General features: G+C 35.3%; 1 protein-coding gene across 1 annotated transcript in view; it reads left to right on the forward strand.

Annotated features, from left to right (window-relative positions):
- Nucleotides 1–20,227, forward strand: part of CDH12 (cadherin 12) — a 273,039-nt gene that overhangs the window by 73,565 nt on the left and 179,247 nt on the right. The window contains exon 2 of the mRNA XM_046672150.1: nt 5,479–5,773. Coding sequence (XP_046528106.1) covers nt 5,479–5,773 — 295 coding nt within the window. The remainder of the gene's footprint in view (nt 1–5,478; nt 5,774–20,227) is intronic.

Here is a 20,227-nt window from a genome sequence, read left to right on the forward strand (position 1 = left end):
TTAATCAGATTTCTCCAGATGAACAACCAATAGGAGATATATATATATCTTTATTACAAGGAATTGGCTCACACAATTAAAGATTTATTTATTTATTATAAGGAACTGACTCACACAATTATGGAGGCTGACAAGTCCTGAGATTTACTGTTAGCAAGCTGTTAGACCCAGGAAAGCCCATGGGGTAGTTCCAGCCTGAAGGTGAGCAGGCTCAAGACTCAGGAAGAGCTGATGTTTCAGTTCAAATCCAAAGGCAGAGAAAAACAACGATGTCCCAGCTTGAAGGCAGTCAGGCAGCAGGAGTTCCCTCTCAGTCACAGAAGGGTCAGTCTTTTTGTTCTATTCAGGTCTTAATTAATTGGATGAGGCCCACCCACATTAGGGAGGGTAATCTGCTTTACTTCCTCTGTGGATTCAAATGTTCATCTCATCCAGAAACACTCTCACAGTCACACCTAGAATAACATTAGGCCAAATGTCCAGGCACCCCATGGCCCAGTCCAGGTGACAAAAAATTAACCATTATAGCTTACTTTTAAATAGACCAAATTCACAAATTTTTAGGCCCAATTCTGTATAATACAGACAATGGAAGCTGGTGGGAAGAAAGGGAAGGAGGTGTAAGAGGAAATGTAAAGATTTTAATGCTGTGATCTTAGGAAATGGAGAAGCACAGTTACATTCTATGACTGAACTGAATTCAGAGACAAAGGTACGCACATACTATTTAGACTCATGTTTCATTGATAACAAGTAGAATAAATATTCTACAAAGAAGATATTACAAGTAAGATATTACAACTCTATTGGAAAAAGAGAGATGGCCTGAGGTTTGCAAGTCAACAGAGATTGTTCAAATTGATAATTAAAGAAATACCTTTATAACATTTATTCATTTACCAAACATTCACATATCTGTTTTATCTAAGAATGTAACAGCAACAGTTAAATTGTGATTTTCCCTAGTGAATGAGATTGGGAGTGGGAAGAAGAAAGTTGTGCATTATAAGCTCTTCCATAGTCTTTGATTTTAGCCATTTCAATGTGTTACTTTGATTAAAATTCTTGCAATAAATTTAAATAATAAATTTATATTTATTGTAACAGCAAATTGTCTATAATTTAATCCATCTAGAAAGCAGATTATAAAACAGTGTGGTGCCCCATAATATCTGTGGACACCTGATTAGTACAGTAATCTGCAGGTATATACACCAAATCAAATACTTGTTGAACACAATTTTTAATTTTCAGGCAAATACTATCTTTTCAAAATTATAAGGTTCTTCTTCCAACATACCCCATGGTCTCCCCTTGCCTGGTAACTACCCCCTATCCTGGCAAACAGCAAATGAAAATAAAATCATTGATGGATATAGTAATCTAAAAGCATTTTCTATTTTAGGTGCACTTTTTAACCCAGAGAAAATAAGAATAAATTCCTTCTTTGGGCAGCAGTTTCTAAAATATAATCAGAGAGATGCTAGTAAACATTTAAGTTTAGATTAGCTTTCTCAAAACTTTAAAGCCCTGGAATTCAGATTCACTTACACTCTGAAGCTAGTCCTCAGTATCTTTTTAAAGCCTCTTTCCGCGTCTCATTTTCACGCTCCATCTGAGAGGACTTGGAAAACATCAGAAAATAACACCACCACTTCCACAAAGCAACGGCCTGGACAGTGCGTATTTCTACATCCATCATTTATGGAACTGTTTCGGGGAGAAATTTTAAGTGTCCATACTAAAAGAAGATATTATTGGAGTTGGCTGCTTCAGTCAGCAAATACACTCAGCACCTACTCAGAAACATCTTTTTTTAGATAATTGGAATAAGAAACATTTCTTGCTGTTATTTTTAAATTGCTATAAAAGAAAAGAACTTTATCCTTGTGGAATATTAGCTTGCTGTCTGTAGTAGCCTAAAGTCCCTGTGTAAAATGACATTGTGTGATTTTTTTCATAGTTTACGCAACCCAAAATGAGGCAAAATACACGTCTCCTTCTGTAACCTTCCTCCTCCTTTATGCAAATAACACTGAGAAGTAGCTTCACAGCGTAAAGTAAGTCTGAATTCCATTGCTGGAAGATTTACAAAACCAATTTCAGCTATGTAGATCAATTTCTAGAATCATTGAAGATTCAAAAATTTTTGATTGATAAAGTTTTATCCTATTTTTGCTCTTGATAATTATCTTTTTATTTGAGTACACACACACGCACATACACACATTCATCTCATTGTTTATGAAAGGATAAGTAAAACCCATTGAATCATTCAATGTCCTAGAATGAACATAATGCAGACATTAAAAATAATTTTGAAGAATTTCAGGTGACACTGAAAAATGATTGCTGTATAGTGTTATTGAAAATGTTGATTCATTTCTTGTTTTTTATATTATGTGCATATGTATGTACAATCACATAATATTATGTTTAAATGTATATATAGATATATTTATATATGTATACCCTTTCAGTTATATTATACATGGTCACTTGTATATAAGTACATATAGCTGAAAGTGTATAAAAATGATAAAAAGTTATCTGCAGGTAAGAAGATGGTGGGGATTTTTATTTTAATTTCTAACATTCTCTATTCAAATTATTTTATATGTGATATAAAGAAAATTCTACAATACCCGACATCAGGCCAGCATCATTTATTTAATATTAGAATTGATGTTGGAAAGACACCTATCCTTAAACTATTCGCCCATGCACCAGACTCAATCAACACTGAATAGCTAATTTTAAATATTACCTGTCAATGCAGGATATTGTAGGTGATCTGCTTGAAGATATTATCAGACAATGAACTGCCATAAAATTTCTAAGCTTCTCAAGAGTTTTGCATTAACTTCATTTTTGGTTCAAAATTTTCACGTATTGTCACGTTTCTTCTGAAGCTTTCATCTTTACAAAACTCAACTTTAAATTAGAGGGAAAAGGTGGGAGACTAAGCAGGAGAAGCAACTGAATCTATTTTGGATCTGGGCTAGAGCTGAAAACACAGTTGCTTTTTTATTCTTATGTCAATTTGAAAAACAACAGTTCTGAATTTAGCTAAATGAAGATTTTTTTGTAACTCTGCTTGGATCATTTTGAAAAGCCTACTTATAATTTTCACTCGGTTCCCAGGATATTACCACATATTCTTTTGAGCTATTGGCACATTGGAGCCAGTTTATGAAGTCATAGCTTCTGCATTGAGCTTTTGCCTGCCTCATATCTTTAGATAAATTTGGAAGCAAAAGCAATATCCCCTGTGTTGAATACCTTTAACAGTATGGTTTAAATTTGTAATTTGAAATTCCTAAGTTCAAAGAACGTTTATCTACAGCTTGATTTTACGCTTGAAACTTCCCATGCTTCGTAGTATGTTGTAAAAATTAGGGGGGAAAACCTTCCTCCTGTCATTCATAGCAATTTTCCTTAGACTTGAGAAAAAGACATAGAAACTATTAAAGAAAAATCAGAATCTTGTACCCCCTTATTGTTTTCTCATTTTTTGAATTATATCGCTTACCCTGGTATAAGTCTTTTGGTTATGCTCTTATGCAAATATACTTTCAGAGCAAATTTTGAAGTAAATACAAATTCACAAAATGAGTATCTTCATTTTAATAACATTAATTTGATGGATGATGTTATTTTACTGAACCTAAACCTGAATGTCGAGTTTAAGAGCAAAGATGTAACCACAGTTGGGTTTGTGTTTTGATATTACTAATACTAATACACAGAAAGCTTGTTTGCAAAAGAATATTTGTCGAATTTAAAATATTTTCAAAGCTTTTTTTGTATCTGTTGAAAACATTAAGAAAAACAGAATTCAGAGCCAGCCCTGATGGTCTAGTGGTTAAAGTTCGGTTCTCATCACTTTGGTGGCCCAGATTCATTTCCTGATCAGGGAACCACACCACCCATCTGTCAGTTGCCATGCTGTGGCAGCGGCTGACATAGAAAAACTAGAAGGAGTTACAACTAGGATATACAACCACTGGGGCTTTGGGGAGAAAAAAAAAGGAGGAATATTGGCAACAGATGTTAGCTTAGGGAGAACCATTGCCTGAAAATAAAAAACAAAAACAGAACTCATTTTTACCCAAAATTTTGAAAGAGAGCTGTGTCCATGGACACTTTAAAAGTCTGACACTTTTTCTTTGGCTGATTTGTTGACTGGAATGACCTTTGAAATGCAAAACCTTGGACATTGAAATCAGATGGTTGTACTCAAATGAGTGAGAAAAGTTTAAAACATGTTAGATCAGCATCTGAATGAAAAATAATATTTATAAGATTATACATGCTATATAATTTAAATAGAATATATATTTATATTATTTATAAAAATATATATTTATGAGCATATGTATTCTTAGACCACTATATATTATATAATATTTATATTATGTATATTTTCTTGGGTAATTTATAGATCTCCAAAACTATGTCTATCTTCCATTAATTCATGGACTCCAGTTTGAAAAACACTGACTTAACAGTATCACAATAATAATTTCTCTTCTCTTTGGTCCTCTCTCTTATGCCATTTATGTGTACCTTATTTCACGCTCTAATATAGTGAATTGCACATGCGTTGAATTTCAAAAGAAATTAGTAGAAGTTCAAAACTTTTCTATATTATAAGGTTTCGAATACATAGAATGAATTACAGAAAGCCATTTATCTGTGACTCTGAAAGGATAATCAGTGATTGCACCCATCACTTGGCTGAGTAATATTGACTAGCTTATTGAAAGTCAGTCTGTTAAAATGAGATTCTCTACAGTACATAACTGAAAACATCCTGGTGTGTCAAAACTCTCCTCTCCTTTCAAACGAAAAGGCTCAATGTTTTCTGAGTTCCTTTCCCTTCTCTCTCACTGGTTTCAGGTCTTTGATTTCTATCTTCAGGATATTTGGAGGGTTTATGATTTTGCATTTATGAGCTAATTTATTTTTATTACAACAATCATTTAAAATGAAATAATAAATACATTTAAGGTTTGTGCATTTCATTTTATGAAAATTTTATTCCTAAAAGTATACAAAGAAGTAAACACAAGTGTTTAAACTAGTTGTATTTATGCATGTCGATGTGTTTGGGGGCTGTTCTTCTGATCTTCCTAATGCATTGAGGAATAATATGGATTGACAGAAGGATGAACTGAATGGATTCATTCAGAAGGATGGATATGAGATCTATCTATGTCATCAGTCAAGTAGATTAAAAGGTGAATGGTGGACTCTCAGGATACATAGGTATATACAGATGTTCACTGTACATTTTTTCAACTTTTCTGTGTGTCTAAAATGTTTATAACTGAAAAGTCAGTGAAAAAAGAAATAAGAATGAAAGAATAAGGTTTTTCTTTAGCTTTTCTGGTAAAATTTATACTGCAAGTATTTTTAACAGGGGACCATCCCGTTAATGGTGTTCTCTCTCTGTTTCTCCCCCTCTCTCTGAAGCTCCATTCCGACCTAGATAAAGGAGAGGGTACTGTTAAATACACCCTCTCAGGAGATGGCGCTGGCACCGTTTTTACCATTGATGAAACCACTGGGGACATTCATGCAATAAGGAGCCTAGACAGAGAAGAAAAACCTTTCTACACACTTCGAGCTCAGGCTGTGGACATAGAAACCAGGAAGCCCCTGGAGCCTGAATCAGAATTCATCATCAAAGTCCAAGATATTAATGATAACGAGCCAAAGTTTTTGGATGGACCTTATGTTGCGAGTGTCCCAGAAATGTCTCCTGTGGGTGAGTGGGCAAATCAAAATTCTGTCAGAGGCTATGGGGTCTTTTCAACATTTAGTTTCTGTAGGTTGATGTCAACATCTTGTTTGTAACCCAGAAGATTCTTCCACTCTAGAAGACATAATTATTTTCATTTATTTCTTTCAACTTTTTTTCCATTTAATTTTTTCCTTTCTGCTCCATTCTAAACATAAGTAGATACATAAATATCTAGAATTTATAGCCTTCTCATCTATTTTCCAATCTTTGCATTTCCCTAAACTGATGGAATTCCTTTGTACTTTAAGTACAAACTCACTTTGTAGTGAAATTGATTGTCATTACAATTCCAGATGCCTACACAGTGCAGGAGGTAACTACTTTACCCACCAAATACCAGATAGTAATTCTTGGCTCAAAGTAAATTATCCAAAGCATGTATTGCATCTGAGTTTAGGAGTGGTCAAGAAAGGGGTGTGTTGTATCCTTTGTACCTATCGACAGCAATTCCAGAAGGATGGTATTGTTTCCTTTATGGCTATATGTAACTCATAGTGTTATGCCATCAAACTAGGAAGCAAATATTATTGTGAGGTCATTATTAGAATAAGTTTACAATTAGCTATAATATCATCATCATTCTCTATATTTTAAAATGTAATATAAATCCACATTTTGGTATCAGCCTAAATTTACAAAGTCCTATAATATGTATTTTAAGGTCAATGAATTAAGGATTCCAGCTTTAACAACAATTTTAAATTATAACTTTTATTCCTCAGTCACCACTGTCGATTCCTCAATTCCTTTCAAAGTAATTTCTGGTTTCTAGCACATTTGTAAGATAAAGCTACTCATCACTTCAAGGTTACAACTTGAAACTCGTATATGAGTCATTGCTAATATTTTCTAAGTCTGACATTCCTCAGAGTGCTTCTGTTGCCCCTACAACCCTCCAAGACATGTGGGAAAGATTGCACAGACTACCCTGAGGGCAGAAGCAGGTTAGAGCTTGTAGAAGTTGTCACATGGATTTACCATAAATGCACTTGAAATTGTGTCTGTGACCTTATCAGGCATTCAAAGACCATATTCTCTCCTTGACCTGAGAAATCAGCTTAGAGTAGTTCACTTAGCTTTAAAATTTTAGTGTGCATACTCATGCCTGCAAATCTGTTATTCAGTCTCTACTACATTTTTTTGAGCTGCCTCTTTTATGCGACACTATGATTGCTAGAGATTTGGAAGTACAATTGGGAAGAAATATGTCTTATGAGAAAATAGTCTCTAAAAACAACGAAAACTATTCTTTTAATTGTGCCTTGATTTTGCAGGAGGAGAAAAACGACGGTAATATTTTGAGAAAAAGTGAAGATAATGCTATTTACTACATAATTGGTTTAACGTAGTGCTTGTTTCATGTAAATCAGAAATATTTACATGAATTCATGACTCTTGGTGACTCTTTGTTACTGAAACAGCATCCTTAAAGGAAACACACACATTCCTCTACAGTATTAGAACATTCTGTCTTATTAGATAAACAGTAAGGTCTTTTGTTGTGCCAATTAGAAATAAAGGGTAGGCTGCGGAGTCTGAGCCCTTATGTAATGAGTTTGCAGCTAGTGCCTGAAGAGAGAAATAAATCTGGAAAATCAGGCAAGGGGTGGGTGAGTGAGAGAAAAAGGTGGTCCCAGCTTTTGCGTGGTATTGAGGTGAGAGGTAATTTGCTGCTCAGCCATGAAGTATCAGAAAGATCTATGGAAGAATAGGTTCTTTAAAATGTTTTGCCATGTGCCATTACCAAAATTTCTCATTGGAGGAGACTCCAGCAAATACTTAAACTGATTTTCAATACACCTTCTTTTTATTTTTTTGGTAACAGAAGAGTAATACTTTTGAAAGTGAAACCACGTCACATGCTGTGAGTTCACCCAGGTATTCTTGGATTACATTTATATAATATACTTTTTTCAGATAAATGCTAAGAAGTATAAACACCACTTAGAAATTAAATATTACAAATTAAATATCTGCCATGCACTACTTTGGCCTAGGATTCCCCGCAATCCTGCCTATACACGTATAACCAAGAAATGCAGGAGACCCCATTAGATTTGTGGTATTTGTTGTTTCTGCTTTTACATGACCAAGCTAAAGCCAATCCAAATCTACTGTGCATCCAGACATCATAGTAGTGTTCTTAGAGCAGCTGGGCTCCATTCCCAGGCACTCCCTTCTTACCTTTTGGAAGTGGTTCACCACTCTAAGTCGCTTTGTCCAACGCTTATTCTCTTTCATGTTTTCTTTTCCCACATCCCATCTAGGAAATTTCTGCCTCTGTATCATTTTCCTGGGAGTATCAAAATAATTTTTGGTCAAGACCAGATAGAGCTCACCATGGTATAGCAATTGTTGCAGCAAATCTCACTGTTGGTTTTATATATCCATGTTTGTGGGATGGTATAACCATCCCTTCCCAATAATTGAGAATGTTGCTATTTCATTTTCAATAAAAGAGAAGAATCAACCAATTTAAAAATACATATAGTAAATAGCTTAGTTTGTAATATAAAATATCAAGAAAAACTGGGACCTCAAAACGAAGTTTACTTTGCAAATGTCAACTTAGCAATAATGGATTGTACATCTGAAAATATGATGAACAATTAAACCTGGAATGAAAATTAACTAAAGTTACAAAGAACATAACTGTACAAAGGTGGGCTGGTGGTGAGCAGGGTAGGCAGAAATTTCAGAGGAAAATCAATATTTAAGACTTATAAGACTGATAAGACTTATGGAATATGTTCAGTTCCCAAAAGTTGAAGAAAATTCTAGCGAATCTATGAATTAAGAGAAAGGTCACTTTGTTACTAACTTGTGCTACATCTAATATGCCATGGAACTAATATTCACAGATAAAGTGCTTTTACTCTGACCTAAGGAGATTGCTTAATGATCCAGATATTCCCCAATTCAAAGTTACTCCTTGGAGACAAATTTGGACATTATGAATGCGGTCTTAATTCTTTAAGATCACTAGGGTAACAATGAATTACAGTAATGTGCCGTCTTTAGTATCTGATGGTTATGCATCACTAGGGTATGTAGCTTAAGTTACTTTTCCTAGAGTGCTGACAAGTTTAACATCTTTAAATCCATATTCATACTTATATTATCTTCCTCTCTCTGAGATAAGCCATTTTGAAGCAGATGATTGGGCTATTCACAACCAGGTCTCTATGATACATTTCAGTAGATGCCAATTATGAATCATAATTTATGCAGTAAGATCTCCTATTTCTTGAGCAATAATTAGGGGCCAGATGATCTAACTAGAGATTTGTACTCCCTATTTTATTCAACCATTACAATGACTTTGTGCAATATTGTTTACTATTTGATTGTTATTTTTATATGAAAACTTAACTCCTCTGTATCAGAAAGAAGGAATGACTCCCAGGCTCTTTAGAACAAAGTTGACTGCAATCAATTATACCCTTTTCCTAGGGTTAGTGTCCTTTAAAATGTCTTTGGGAGTCTTACATTTAGTTTTGAATTTCATATGAGCTGGTAAGCTTTGGAATGCTTGTTATATTATACTACATTATATTATATTAATATGAGGATAGGGGTCTCTGCCTAAAAACAAAAATCTGAAGAATAAGTATCTCTTATCCACTGACCTAAAAAAAAAGTTTAGTATAATTTTAAATGAAAGAAGGTGCACCCAGAGGGAATTATACTGCTGGCCTAATAAAAAACATTATGTACCCCCTTGTTTTTATCTATGAACTCTATTTTGTTTTGTATGAAGTTTGGGGATAAATGCTAATATGAACGTTTTGGTGGAGTCTTTGTAGGTTATTAAACAGAAAATATCTTCTAGATGGTCATACTCAAATAGTCCAACTCTAAGAAGGAAATAGTAAAGAATGTGATTATACTTAACATTAACTTATTGCATCATTATTATAATTTAGAAACATGTATATATCTCCACAATTCCTTGCTTTCACAAAAGTAACATAGGAGACAAACCAAGAAATGATAAAGCAGATATATTCTCTGATCCCATGAGCCAGCCATGGCCATAGAGAGCAATTGAAGTAGTATATATAGTAGGAACAGGTAAACTATCATTGGTTTCTGTCTGTACCCATAAGCAGGGTCTTTCTCAGAAGGTTGGAGACAGAATGTTGATGTTTTCTACAAATAAAGACATTGTCTTATATAACCAAAATACAATGATTAAAATCAGGAAATTAACATGAATGTATTATTACAATCTGATCCTTAGACCCCATTCAAGCTTTATCACTTGGGTCAATGTCTTATATAACAAAACATTTAAGGTCAAAATCATATATTGCATTTAAATGCCAGGTCTCCTTAGTTTCCTTCAATCTAGAACAGTTTCTTACCTTTTCTTGACTTCCATAACTCTAACAGTATTTAAAATTTCTGGCCAGCTATTTTTTTAGAATACCCCTCATATTGGGTTTGTCTGAGGTTTCCTCATGCACAAATTCAGAATATGCGTCTTTGTCAGGTATGTCACAGAGGCGATGCTCTAGGCTCCTCGTTGTATTCTATCAAGTGGAATGTGGTTTTGATTTGTCCTGTTACTAATGGTGTTAATATTTCTTACTTGATGAAGGTTGTGCATTAGTTATCTATTGCTGCATAATACATTAAACAAAATTTTAGCAGCATAAAACAACAAGCATTTATTATCTCACAGGAGTATGGATGCCCACGAGTGGCTTAGCTGGGTCCCTCTGGCTCAGGTGTCTCAAGAGGTTGCAGTCAAGCTGTTGGCTGGGACTATGGTCTGATCTAAAGGTTTTGATAGAAGCCACAGTCTATTTATAACCTAATCTTAAAAGTAACATCCCATCACTTCTGCCATTTTCTGGTTGTTAGAAGTAACTCCAGCCCTCTTTCAGGGAACAAGATTACATAGAATATGAATACAAGGAAACTGGGGTCATTGAGGGCCTGCTTATAGTCTGCCTACCACAGTCTCCCAATGAGCCTTGTTGATTTCATGCCATATATACTCAGCCCCTTTCTAGGATCCCCAGAATTTTGCCTCATTTTTGCATGAGTTCAAAGCCCAGAAACTCATCATATAAATCAAGTCCAAGTGCAAATGAGGTTCCTTGTGTTTAGTTCCTCTTGATTGGTAGACTTGTGATGTTAAAGAAACCAATTACTTACCGCCCCAAAACCCAACACACAATGATGAGATAGGCATGAGATAACTTCTATATACATTTGTGCTCAAAAAGGGAGGAAATGCACAGAATAAATGAGTTACTGGTTATCACATTTCCGAAATCTGGTTAGTAAAAATTGAAAACTCTGATTAAATTTGAGGCCTGGAAATAATTGTCCACGGCACTCATTCCACTGTCTGGTCTCTTGGTTCCATCTTCTGAGTTACCCTTCTTTTTTCATGAAATATAGGATGTACTTGCAACTAAGTAGCTCTCTTAGTCAGCTTCCTGCCAATAGGATTCAATGGGTCCAAAGGCCTCTCCTCACTGTGCAATCTCTGATCCCCCCTCCTCAGTCCACGCTTGTGATATTTCTATTTCTAGAATTCTCTTTAAGAACTCTGTAAGAATTACGGGTATCCCATGAGTCTTTTTGGAGGTCACTGAATTAGGCAACAAATCTCTTCAAATAAATCCTTCTCTACCTTAGACTTTACTAAGATGCCTGAGTGGCAAAGCCCTTACATGAAACAGAATCTTTATTGTTTGCTGGAAAGGATCTTTGAATCATACATATCATTAATATCCTAAAAGGCCTGACTAGATGGTAAGCCAATGGACTATCCTTGATCTTTCTGAGATCTTAACAAAAGATTTTACAGTCATTCCCATGACATTATCTTTGACACTTTCCTGTGTGCCCTGGATTTGATCTTTGCTTGGAAGCCATTTCTCAATTTTAACATCATTTGCTATCTGGAAACGCCAGGAACCTTTAAGATCAGCAAGACCTGGATCCTGGATCCTTTTCGTTTAAAAGTCATTAGGTCCATTTTCTATTGCCTGAATAAATGCAGGTAATAGTTTTTCTAAAATTTTTGTCATTGTATAAGAATGATCTTCCTCTAGTTTCCAATATGATGTTCTTACTTTCCTGCAAGGCCTCATCTGCAACACCTCAAAGTTCAACATTCAATAAATAATGTGTTCAAGACACCTTATACTTTCACTGATGTTCTCCTCAAAGTCCACTGCCTGACAGCAAAGCCATTCCCACATTTTAAGTGTTTGCTATGGCAGCACCCCACTACCAGGTAAAAAGTTGGTATTATCAACTGCTATATAACAAATTACCCCAGGATTTAGATGCTTAAAACTGAAAATATGTATTGTCTCTTAGTTTATCTGGCCCACGAATTTGGATTCAGTTTAGTTGGGTGCTTCTGCTTCAAAGTATCTCCTGGATTTAGAGTCAAGCTGTCAATCAGGGATGTGGTCTCATCTGAAGAATCACTTGGGCAGGGAGATGCCAAACCCACTCATGTGGTTGTTATCTTGGAATAAATGATACTATCACTTCTGCCATATTCCTTTTGTTAGGACCAACTTGATAAGCCCATTCCACTCTAGAGGGAAAGGGATTAGACAAACGTGTGAATACTGGAGGCATGAATATAGGATGAACGGAGGTCCATCCTACAGGTTGCCTTCATTAGATGACGATGCCACTGTAACATTATGCTTGACTCTGGAATTATTACATATTTTCTCTAAAGGTATTTTGATGACGTCCTCGTCACACTTTCAAATTTCCCACTTATTAGTTTATATCAGTGTGGTCTCGAAGTTTCTTACTCTATGAAGTTGGTTTTCTTCTGTTAGTATCATTATTTTAATACTGAAATAATTTCAGATTTGGCTAGCAAAACCTCCTTTAAGCTGATTTCTGTGCCCTTTCAACATTACCCCCTAATTATTTGAATACTCCCTTACTTTCTGGTCCAAAAATACATTTGGGACTTGTCTTTCACTTTTCCCTCTCCTACCCTGGAAAAGCCTATTTCTCCAAGGAGCTCTCTCCCCATCTTCATGGAGAATAATATTTAGAAGTGAAAATATGGTTGCAAGGTGTGTTCCTTGCTATTGGTGTGTCATTGCTCCCAGGCCAGCTAAAAACATATATCTATGTATATACACAGTGGGCACAGCTAAAAATATATATTTGTGTATATATACATATATAATATTTATTTCTTTATTCTTCTACATATATTGAAAACTATGATTTTACACCAAGAACTCCAACTCCAATCTAACACCACCATTTATTCAAGGTTGTTTATTTTTTTTAAACCCTTTTATAATTTAGAACTCTCTTTTCTGAGAGTGAGAAATCTGGATATTGTTCTCTTTACTATATTTTCTTATTTGATCAAGCCCCCTGTGCGTGCCCAGTCTTTCATTGCTGACACTCCTCCAGACCCCTTGCAGATGCCATGATGACTCCATTCCAGCTTTGACTATCTGCATTGGCTGCTTCCACTGTCTTCTCTCCCTCACTGTGGAGATTTTTCTCACCTTGCTGGGGCTCTGAATCCCCACACTGAGCTATGTTTCCCACACATACACGCCTTCCTCACACCAGTCCATCTCTGACACCCTCACCAGCCCTTCTGTGTGGATGCCTTCCTCACTCTGCTCAGGCTCCAATACCTTGCTCTTTGTAGCTCCTTCTCAACTCCCACATCTCCACATCTCTGCCAGCCCAAAAAACTACCTCTCCCGACAACAGGTAGGCTTTAGGACTAAACTATTCTAGATCAGCAAAGAGGAAGGGACTCTGATTCTTAACGGGACTTAGAGTATTCCTAGAAGTGCCTACCCCTGGTTATATTTTTCACATGCATTAGCAGCGTTTAAATCAGAGTCCTTCACTCTTTTTAAATTTCCTTCATAATTTGTTGAGCTGAGTCCAAATTTTGATGTGAGAGGTCAAAAATGATATAGAAAGTGGTAGATAAGGCCAAAATCCATTTTGTCAAAATACTAGTTTTTGAAACTTCTTTTTCATATTAGGAAGCATCTCTTTTACTCTTTCAGTCAACAAAAAATATACTTCTACAGAGAGAGAGAGGACAGAACTCTGTGGTAACATATTCTAGTCATGTAGTATGTGGGTGTTGAACTTGTTAAGAGTCCAATTCCCTGCTCTACCGTTTCCTAGTTTTGAGTATTTGCACAGGTTATTTGACCTTGTTATGCTTCAGTTTCCTTATGTGCAAAAGAAGAATAAAAATACCTTATTCCAAGAATTATTGCAAGTAGTAAAGGAGAAAATGCATGTGTAGTACTTACCACCATGCCTGGAAAAATGTGATCAATAAATGTGGAAGGATCCTGTTAATCGTTTGATGATCATTCTCAGGAAACTAGCAGGAGAAAATGTAACTTGTAGAGGTCCCAGCTAATCGTCTTACTCCTTTTTTTCATGTAGCCGCTCCCTCTGACATATGAGCTGGATATTTACTCTTGTTTTTTCTACAAACTAGACCAAGTCTATTTAAAAACCTAACAGACTTTCTATCCCAATCTACATTTCTCTGGTGTAGAGCACTCTTTTACCTTAATGTGTGGAGACAAGCTGTTGATTCGGAAGAAACACCAATTATCAGATTACACTTTTGCTTTGCAATCTGCTGAGTCGCTTTAACACATTTGATGAAATTGAGCAAGGCCCGGTGATCCCTCTGGTGTCAGCAGTGAAGTGTCCACAGCACACAGAGTGGCAGAACTATGTTCAGGGCCATAGGATGTTATGACTGTGTGTTCCGGGAGCATTTTATTCCTCTGTTTGATTCCTATGTTTTTAGTAGTGGTACAATTGTGAAGGTAATGCTCTTGGCAGTTTTTGTGTGGCCTTGAGAGAAATGTATGAATCGTTTTAGTAGCAGCACAGCGTGTCCCTCAACATAAACCATGCTGCATTGATAGTTGCTTTAGAAGCCACTGATCAGCAATAAATGTTAAAAATTAACAAGAAGTTCCTTTTTTTTCCTAACAGCCAAATGACTCTAAGCATTAAATATACGTTAGTAGGAGTTGCTTCTTGGCCACTGAGTGCTTCAAAACATTAAACATATTTTCAAAGTATTACTCTTTCCTCAGCCTCCAAGTGGTTGTAAACATTAAATATGTTTTATAAAAACTGCTTTGCCAGCTACTGGCAGGATAGCTATGAACATCGTTTTTCTTTAAAGTTGCCTTCCAGCTGTGGGACTGGTTTCTCTTATTTGCTCTATTCTATTTATTTTTTGTATACAAAAGCAGACAAGAGTCTACCTCAGCTCCATTGTCTCTTGCTTTATGATAAGCTATCATGGGGGAGCAGTAGCACCTATATAAAACCCTGCTGGCAAGGATTTCTCTGAGGTTCAATTGCTTGTACTGTTATTCCACATAGATATCAACTACGTTTTCCAAAATAATTTTTGTTTCTGCTTTCCATTCTGCAATGTGTTAAGGTATGAAAATGAGTATAAACTAAGCTTAGTATTATGGAAAATAACTTTAAGCAAGCGGACACTGATGGATTACACCCATCCATAAAGGTGAAAATATTACATCAAGTGAACAGGCTCAAAGACAGGCAAAATGGCAGAACTACTAAGTTAATGAGATCTTTAACCCCAACAGGATAAAAGACTTGAAATCTATGTCTGGAAATAACTCAGTGTGGCAACTGCATGCAATTCAAAGACAGCAAAGAGAATGTCACTATATAAAAGTCCCTCTAGGAATTAGCCCAGGAAATCTGTTTATTTTCAAATTCACATGAAAATCAAGGGTGGCACTTGAGTCGACTGAAAAAATGAATCCGCTCTATCATCCCAGAAATAGTAATTTACCATCAATCCAAATAATTACTCAGTAAAGCCTTGATTTCTACAGGATCCAAGTATTTTCCAAATCGTTTAATATTGTATTTTGCTAGATGTTATATTCAAGGTGTATGTTCAACAGATTTAAGTATCTATGGGATACCTATTATGTACCAAGCACTTTTAGGTGTTGGAGTTAGAACTGTGAGAAAAACAGACAAAACTCCTGCCCTCAGAAAGTTTTCATCCCAAAGATCTAGTGCAGGGGCAGCTAACAATGCTCTTGGGCTAAATCTAGCACTTCAGCTGTTTTTATTGGAATACAGTCATACTCATTCATCTTCATATTCTCTGTGGCTCCTTTCACGCTACAATGGCAGAGTTGGCAACAGACACCATATGGCCCGCTAAAATATTTACTGTCTGGTCCTTTACAAGAAAAGTTAATTGAGCCATGAGATAGAGGATTCAGTATCAGAGAAGAGGTTAAGATAAGGACAACACTTTAAATAAACCTATGAGGAAGAAGAGTGTTTACTCTAGAAAATACTTCCTCAAAAAGAAAAGAAAGAAAGAAATGGCAAGACCAGAGATAAAATGAGAGTGGAAGCAAGTTCCACACAAGCATATTGTATGTGTCATGAAATCAGATGCTCCCATTTAGTCTGCACTGAAAGGAATAGTTTAACTTTTTTTTTTTGAGGAAGATTTTTTTTTTTGAAGAAGCCCTGAGCTTACATCATCCACCAATCCTCCTCTTTTTGCTGAGAAAGATTGGCCTTGAGCTAACATCCATACCCATCTTCCTCTACTTTCTATGTGGGATGCCTGCCACAGCATGGCTTGACAGTGATGTGTAGGTCCACACCTGGTATCTGAACTGGCGAACCCCAGACCGCCGAAGCGGAGCACGCAAAGTCAACTGCTGCACCACAAGGCCAGCCCCAGGAATAGTTTAACTTTATTAAAATCACTTAAGTGCTAGGTTAAATTGTTAAAGGATTATGATAAAGTACTTTTTATTTTCCTGCAAAACTAATTCTTCTTTCAGTTGTGTAATCATATTTTTTAAATTACAAGTAAAAACTCAAAACTAGGAAGGTTGAAAGAGGCTAACCTTTAGATTGGGTTGAAACGTTCCTTCCCCATATGATTTCTCCAGATTCATAACTTCTTTGCCTCACTGAATACAAGGGGTGAAAGAGAAATTGAGAGTTACTGAAAGCAAATTTAAAAACAACCACCAGTATTAACAATCACTACCCAGTAAGTGTTAACAAGAAACTGCCTCCAAAAGTAAGGTTAGGGTGAGTTTATCGAGGGTTGGCATTATTTTCATTTCTGACCAAGAAAATGAAACTTGAAAATAAAAAAATCAGAAGCTACAATTTTATAAATAATGAACAAAAATAAATATCAAAATACGGTACATTTTGTTTAATTGGCAACAGCACTAAAAGAAAAAGAAACATGTCAATTAAACTGTCATTCATGTTAATTTTGCCTCTGAGAAAAACATTGTAATGGGATAATTTCATGAAATGCTTTGATGGCAAGAAAGTGCCAAAATATGATTAGTTACTGCACGATTCAAATTAGACAAGAAAGCAATTGGTGGCAGCCTGGATATTGAAAGATTTTGTTCCATGACTTTTTTTTTCTCTTTTTCCCTGTGGTTTAATCAACTATATGCTCTTTGACAGTGAAATGATTTATACAAAAAACATTTTTGTTACAAGAATTTAGTAGAAACTTCACTACAAGAGGAGAAAACACATTTCCATTTTTCAAATCTTTTAAAAAATATAATTACCATTTCTGAAAGAATGTGTCATCTTCATAGAAGTAATTTTTTGGTAACTAATATTATGTGTATTTGGCCAGAGGCCTTGATTAGAAGCAGCTCGCTCATATGATTATGTTTATAGTTCTATTGTCAAATATATTCATTTATTATTTAAACTCGGTTCTCTTTTATTATTCTCATTTCAGCCCAGTTAGTCAGAATGAATATTCTAGAAATTTACAAGGTCATGTAAATTTTTACTATTTATATTTCTTATCCCTGTTCCTTTAAAAAGTAATATGGTATATACCGAAGCTAATAAAGAATTCTAAACATCAGAAAACAAATGGGATTAGAAGAATTCATTTTCTGGGTCTGGCCTGAGGATGTAGTGATTAATTTCACGTGCTCTGCTTGGTGGCCTGGGCTTCACAGGTTCAGATCCCAGGTGCAGAACTACACACCACTCATCAAGACATGCTGTGGCAGCAGCCCACATAAAATAGAAGAGGATTGGCACAAATGTTAACTCAGCAACAATCTTCCTCAAGCAAATGGAGGAAGATTGGTAACAGATGTTAGCTCAGGGCCAATCTTCCTCAAAAAAAAAAAAATTCATTTTTTCATAGATCTCAGCTCTATACAAATGATTTCTTAAATCCAATGCATAAAAATTCTATTTTGTATTTTTTTAAATATGATTTATGTGTCACCCTAGCCATAACAGATCCCCGTACTCAATCACCAAGAACATTGTCTTCATACATTAACTTCTAATAATTCTAAGCAGTAGAATCCTAATAATTCCAGCTTTAGAAGAGTTATTAGGGTTAAGTGGTTTTGAGTATTTTTCCTGCAATAATAAGATTATAAAGAAGACTTTTAGAGATTATCTTTTGAGTCCATATATTTGTTTCTCATAAGGATGACTTGTGGAATGTTTCTTAAAAAGGATGAGTATGACTGAGGCTAAAAGAGTGTTTGCAGAACACTGATAATAAATAATTTCTTAATTCCAGAAAGGCAGAATATTATAGGGAAAACAAATGAACCATGGAGTACCAAAAATCTGGACTCAAATTTTGATGGAATATGGGGCTGTGTTTAGAAAAGTTTCCTTTTTGTAAAGTTTAGGTGGTAAGTACTATTTACCACTAAAAGTGTTGTTATAAGGATTGAAAGAGATACTATTTGTAAAAAAACAAAACCCTAGAAGAGTTTCAATAAATGTTAGTTATTTCCTCCCTCCTTCAGTCAGCAGCTTTTTCTCCTGAGGGGTTTTAGATTTGGAAAGCTAAGAGTCTTCAATTACTTTTCTTTTACATCTTCATCCTTGTAATTGTTCCTAGTAAATCACATAAGAAGATCATTTCTAGAAACATCTCCTTCCAAGAATACATATATTTTTTATGAAATACTGTTAATCCAAAATATTTGAGTAGGGGCTCAGAACACAGGAAATGAGATATGATGGGTATAAAATATAAAGAAATACTGTGCAAAAATGTGTCTAGTGGACGTTAGAGAAATGTCTTACATTCAAATTTATGAAAATGAACTGAACAAATAGATTTATTTCTTCTCTGTTCCAAAATACCATTGAAATAACAGAATATAATATTTATAAAAATAACTGCAAGAAGCTGGGAAGTCTTCTTCTAGCAGACCAAAGACTAATGCATTTCTAAAGGATATAAATCATGTCAGAGGGACTTCTGGTTTTAGTCACAATGGAATTATTGGTATTATGCTTGTCTTTTCACTGTAAACAATGATAAGATTGGACAATATATATGAGGCAACAGTTTCTATGTATGTGACAAGTAGTGCAAGCTTGTCATCCTTAAGAGAAGGAAAGACACGAGACAAGTGCCACATTTAGCTGGACTCTGATTAGGGGTACTTTTCCAGTCATAACAGGAGGTGCTAGACTATAAGAATCATGAGTTGAGAGGTAGAGATTAAAGCTTGGAGCTGCTGCAATTTGAGAGCTGCTGAAATGGCTGGAAGGCTAGGCAGAAGGAAGCACTCCAGAAGCCAGAATAGGGGTTTACCATGGCTTTTCCCCAATGTCTGCTCTATGCGTGAACAATTAGCCCCTACAAGCCCTGCTGAAAGCAGATTCTGTGCGGCTGAGATACTGGTAGTAACACTGGGCAGAGATGTGATGAAGTTACTGACCAGCCACCAGAGAGAGATTTCACCAAACATGTCAGACATTTATGTGAGGCAACAGAAAGGCTATGCATTAGGAGGAAGGGCCATTTCCTCCAGTAATGGTTATGCCCTAAGCCTAAGAATAAAAGTAAAAGAGATTTTCCTTAACAAAGAGTTAAACTAGGCCTGACAGGATCAAAACGATCTTCCAGTAATTTAATTGCCCTCAAAGCAGTCTCTTAAGTCTTTTTATAAGTAGACAAATCCAGATTTTCTACAATGTATTATTCAAAATTTCCAGCACACAATAAAAAAAATATAAGTTATGCAAAGAAGCAGGAAAATTTGATCAATAATCAAGAAAAAAACCCAGTCAATTATAATAGACATCACAACAAGTCAGGTGTTGAAATTAACAGATTATCTATTATAAATATATTTTAAGACTAATGGAAAAGATTGTCATAATGATAGAACAAATAAAAAAATTATGGATAATAGAATAATTGAAATAACAAGTGAATATATAGAAGTAACAATCCACTGGTAGGGCTAAGTAGCAGATAGCAGCCATCAGAGAAAAGAAAAACGACATTGAAAACAGTCTTTGAAATTCTATAGTCTCAAGCAATGGAGGAAATTTATTGAGCTA

This window comes from Equus quagga, chromosome 9, assembly GCF_021613505.1.
Source record: "Equus quagga isolate Etosha38 chromosome 9, UCLA_HA_Equagga_1.0, whole genome shotgun sequence".
NCBI classification, from domain to species: Eukaryota; Metazoa; Chordata; class Mammalia; order Perissodactyla; family Equidae; genus Equus; species Equus quagga.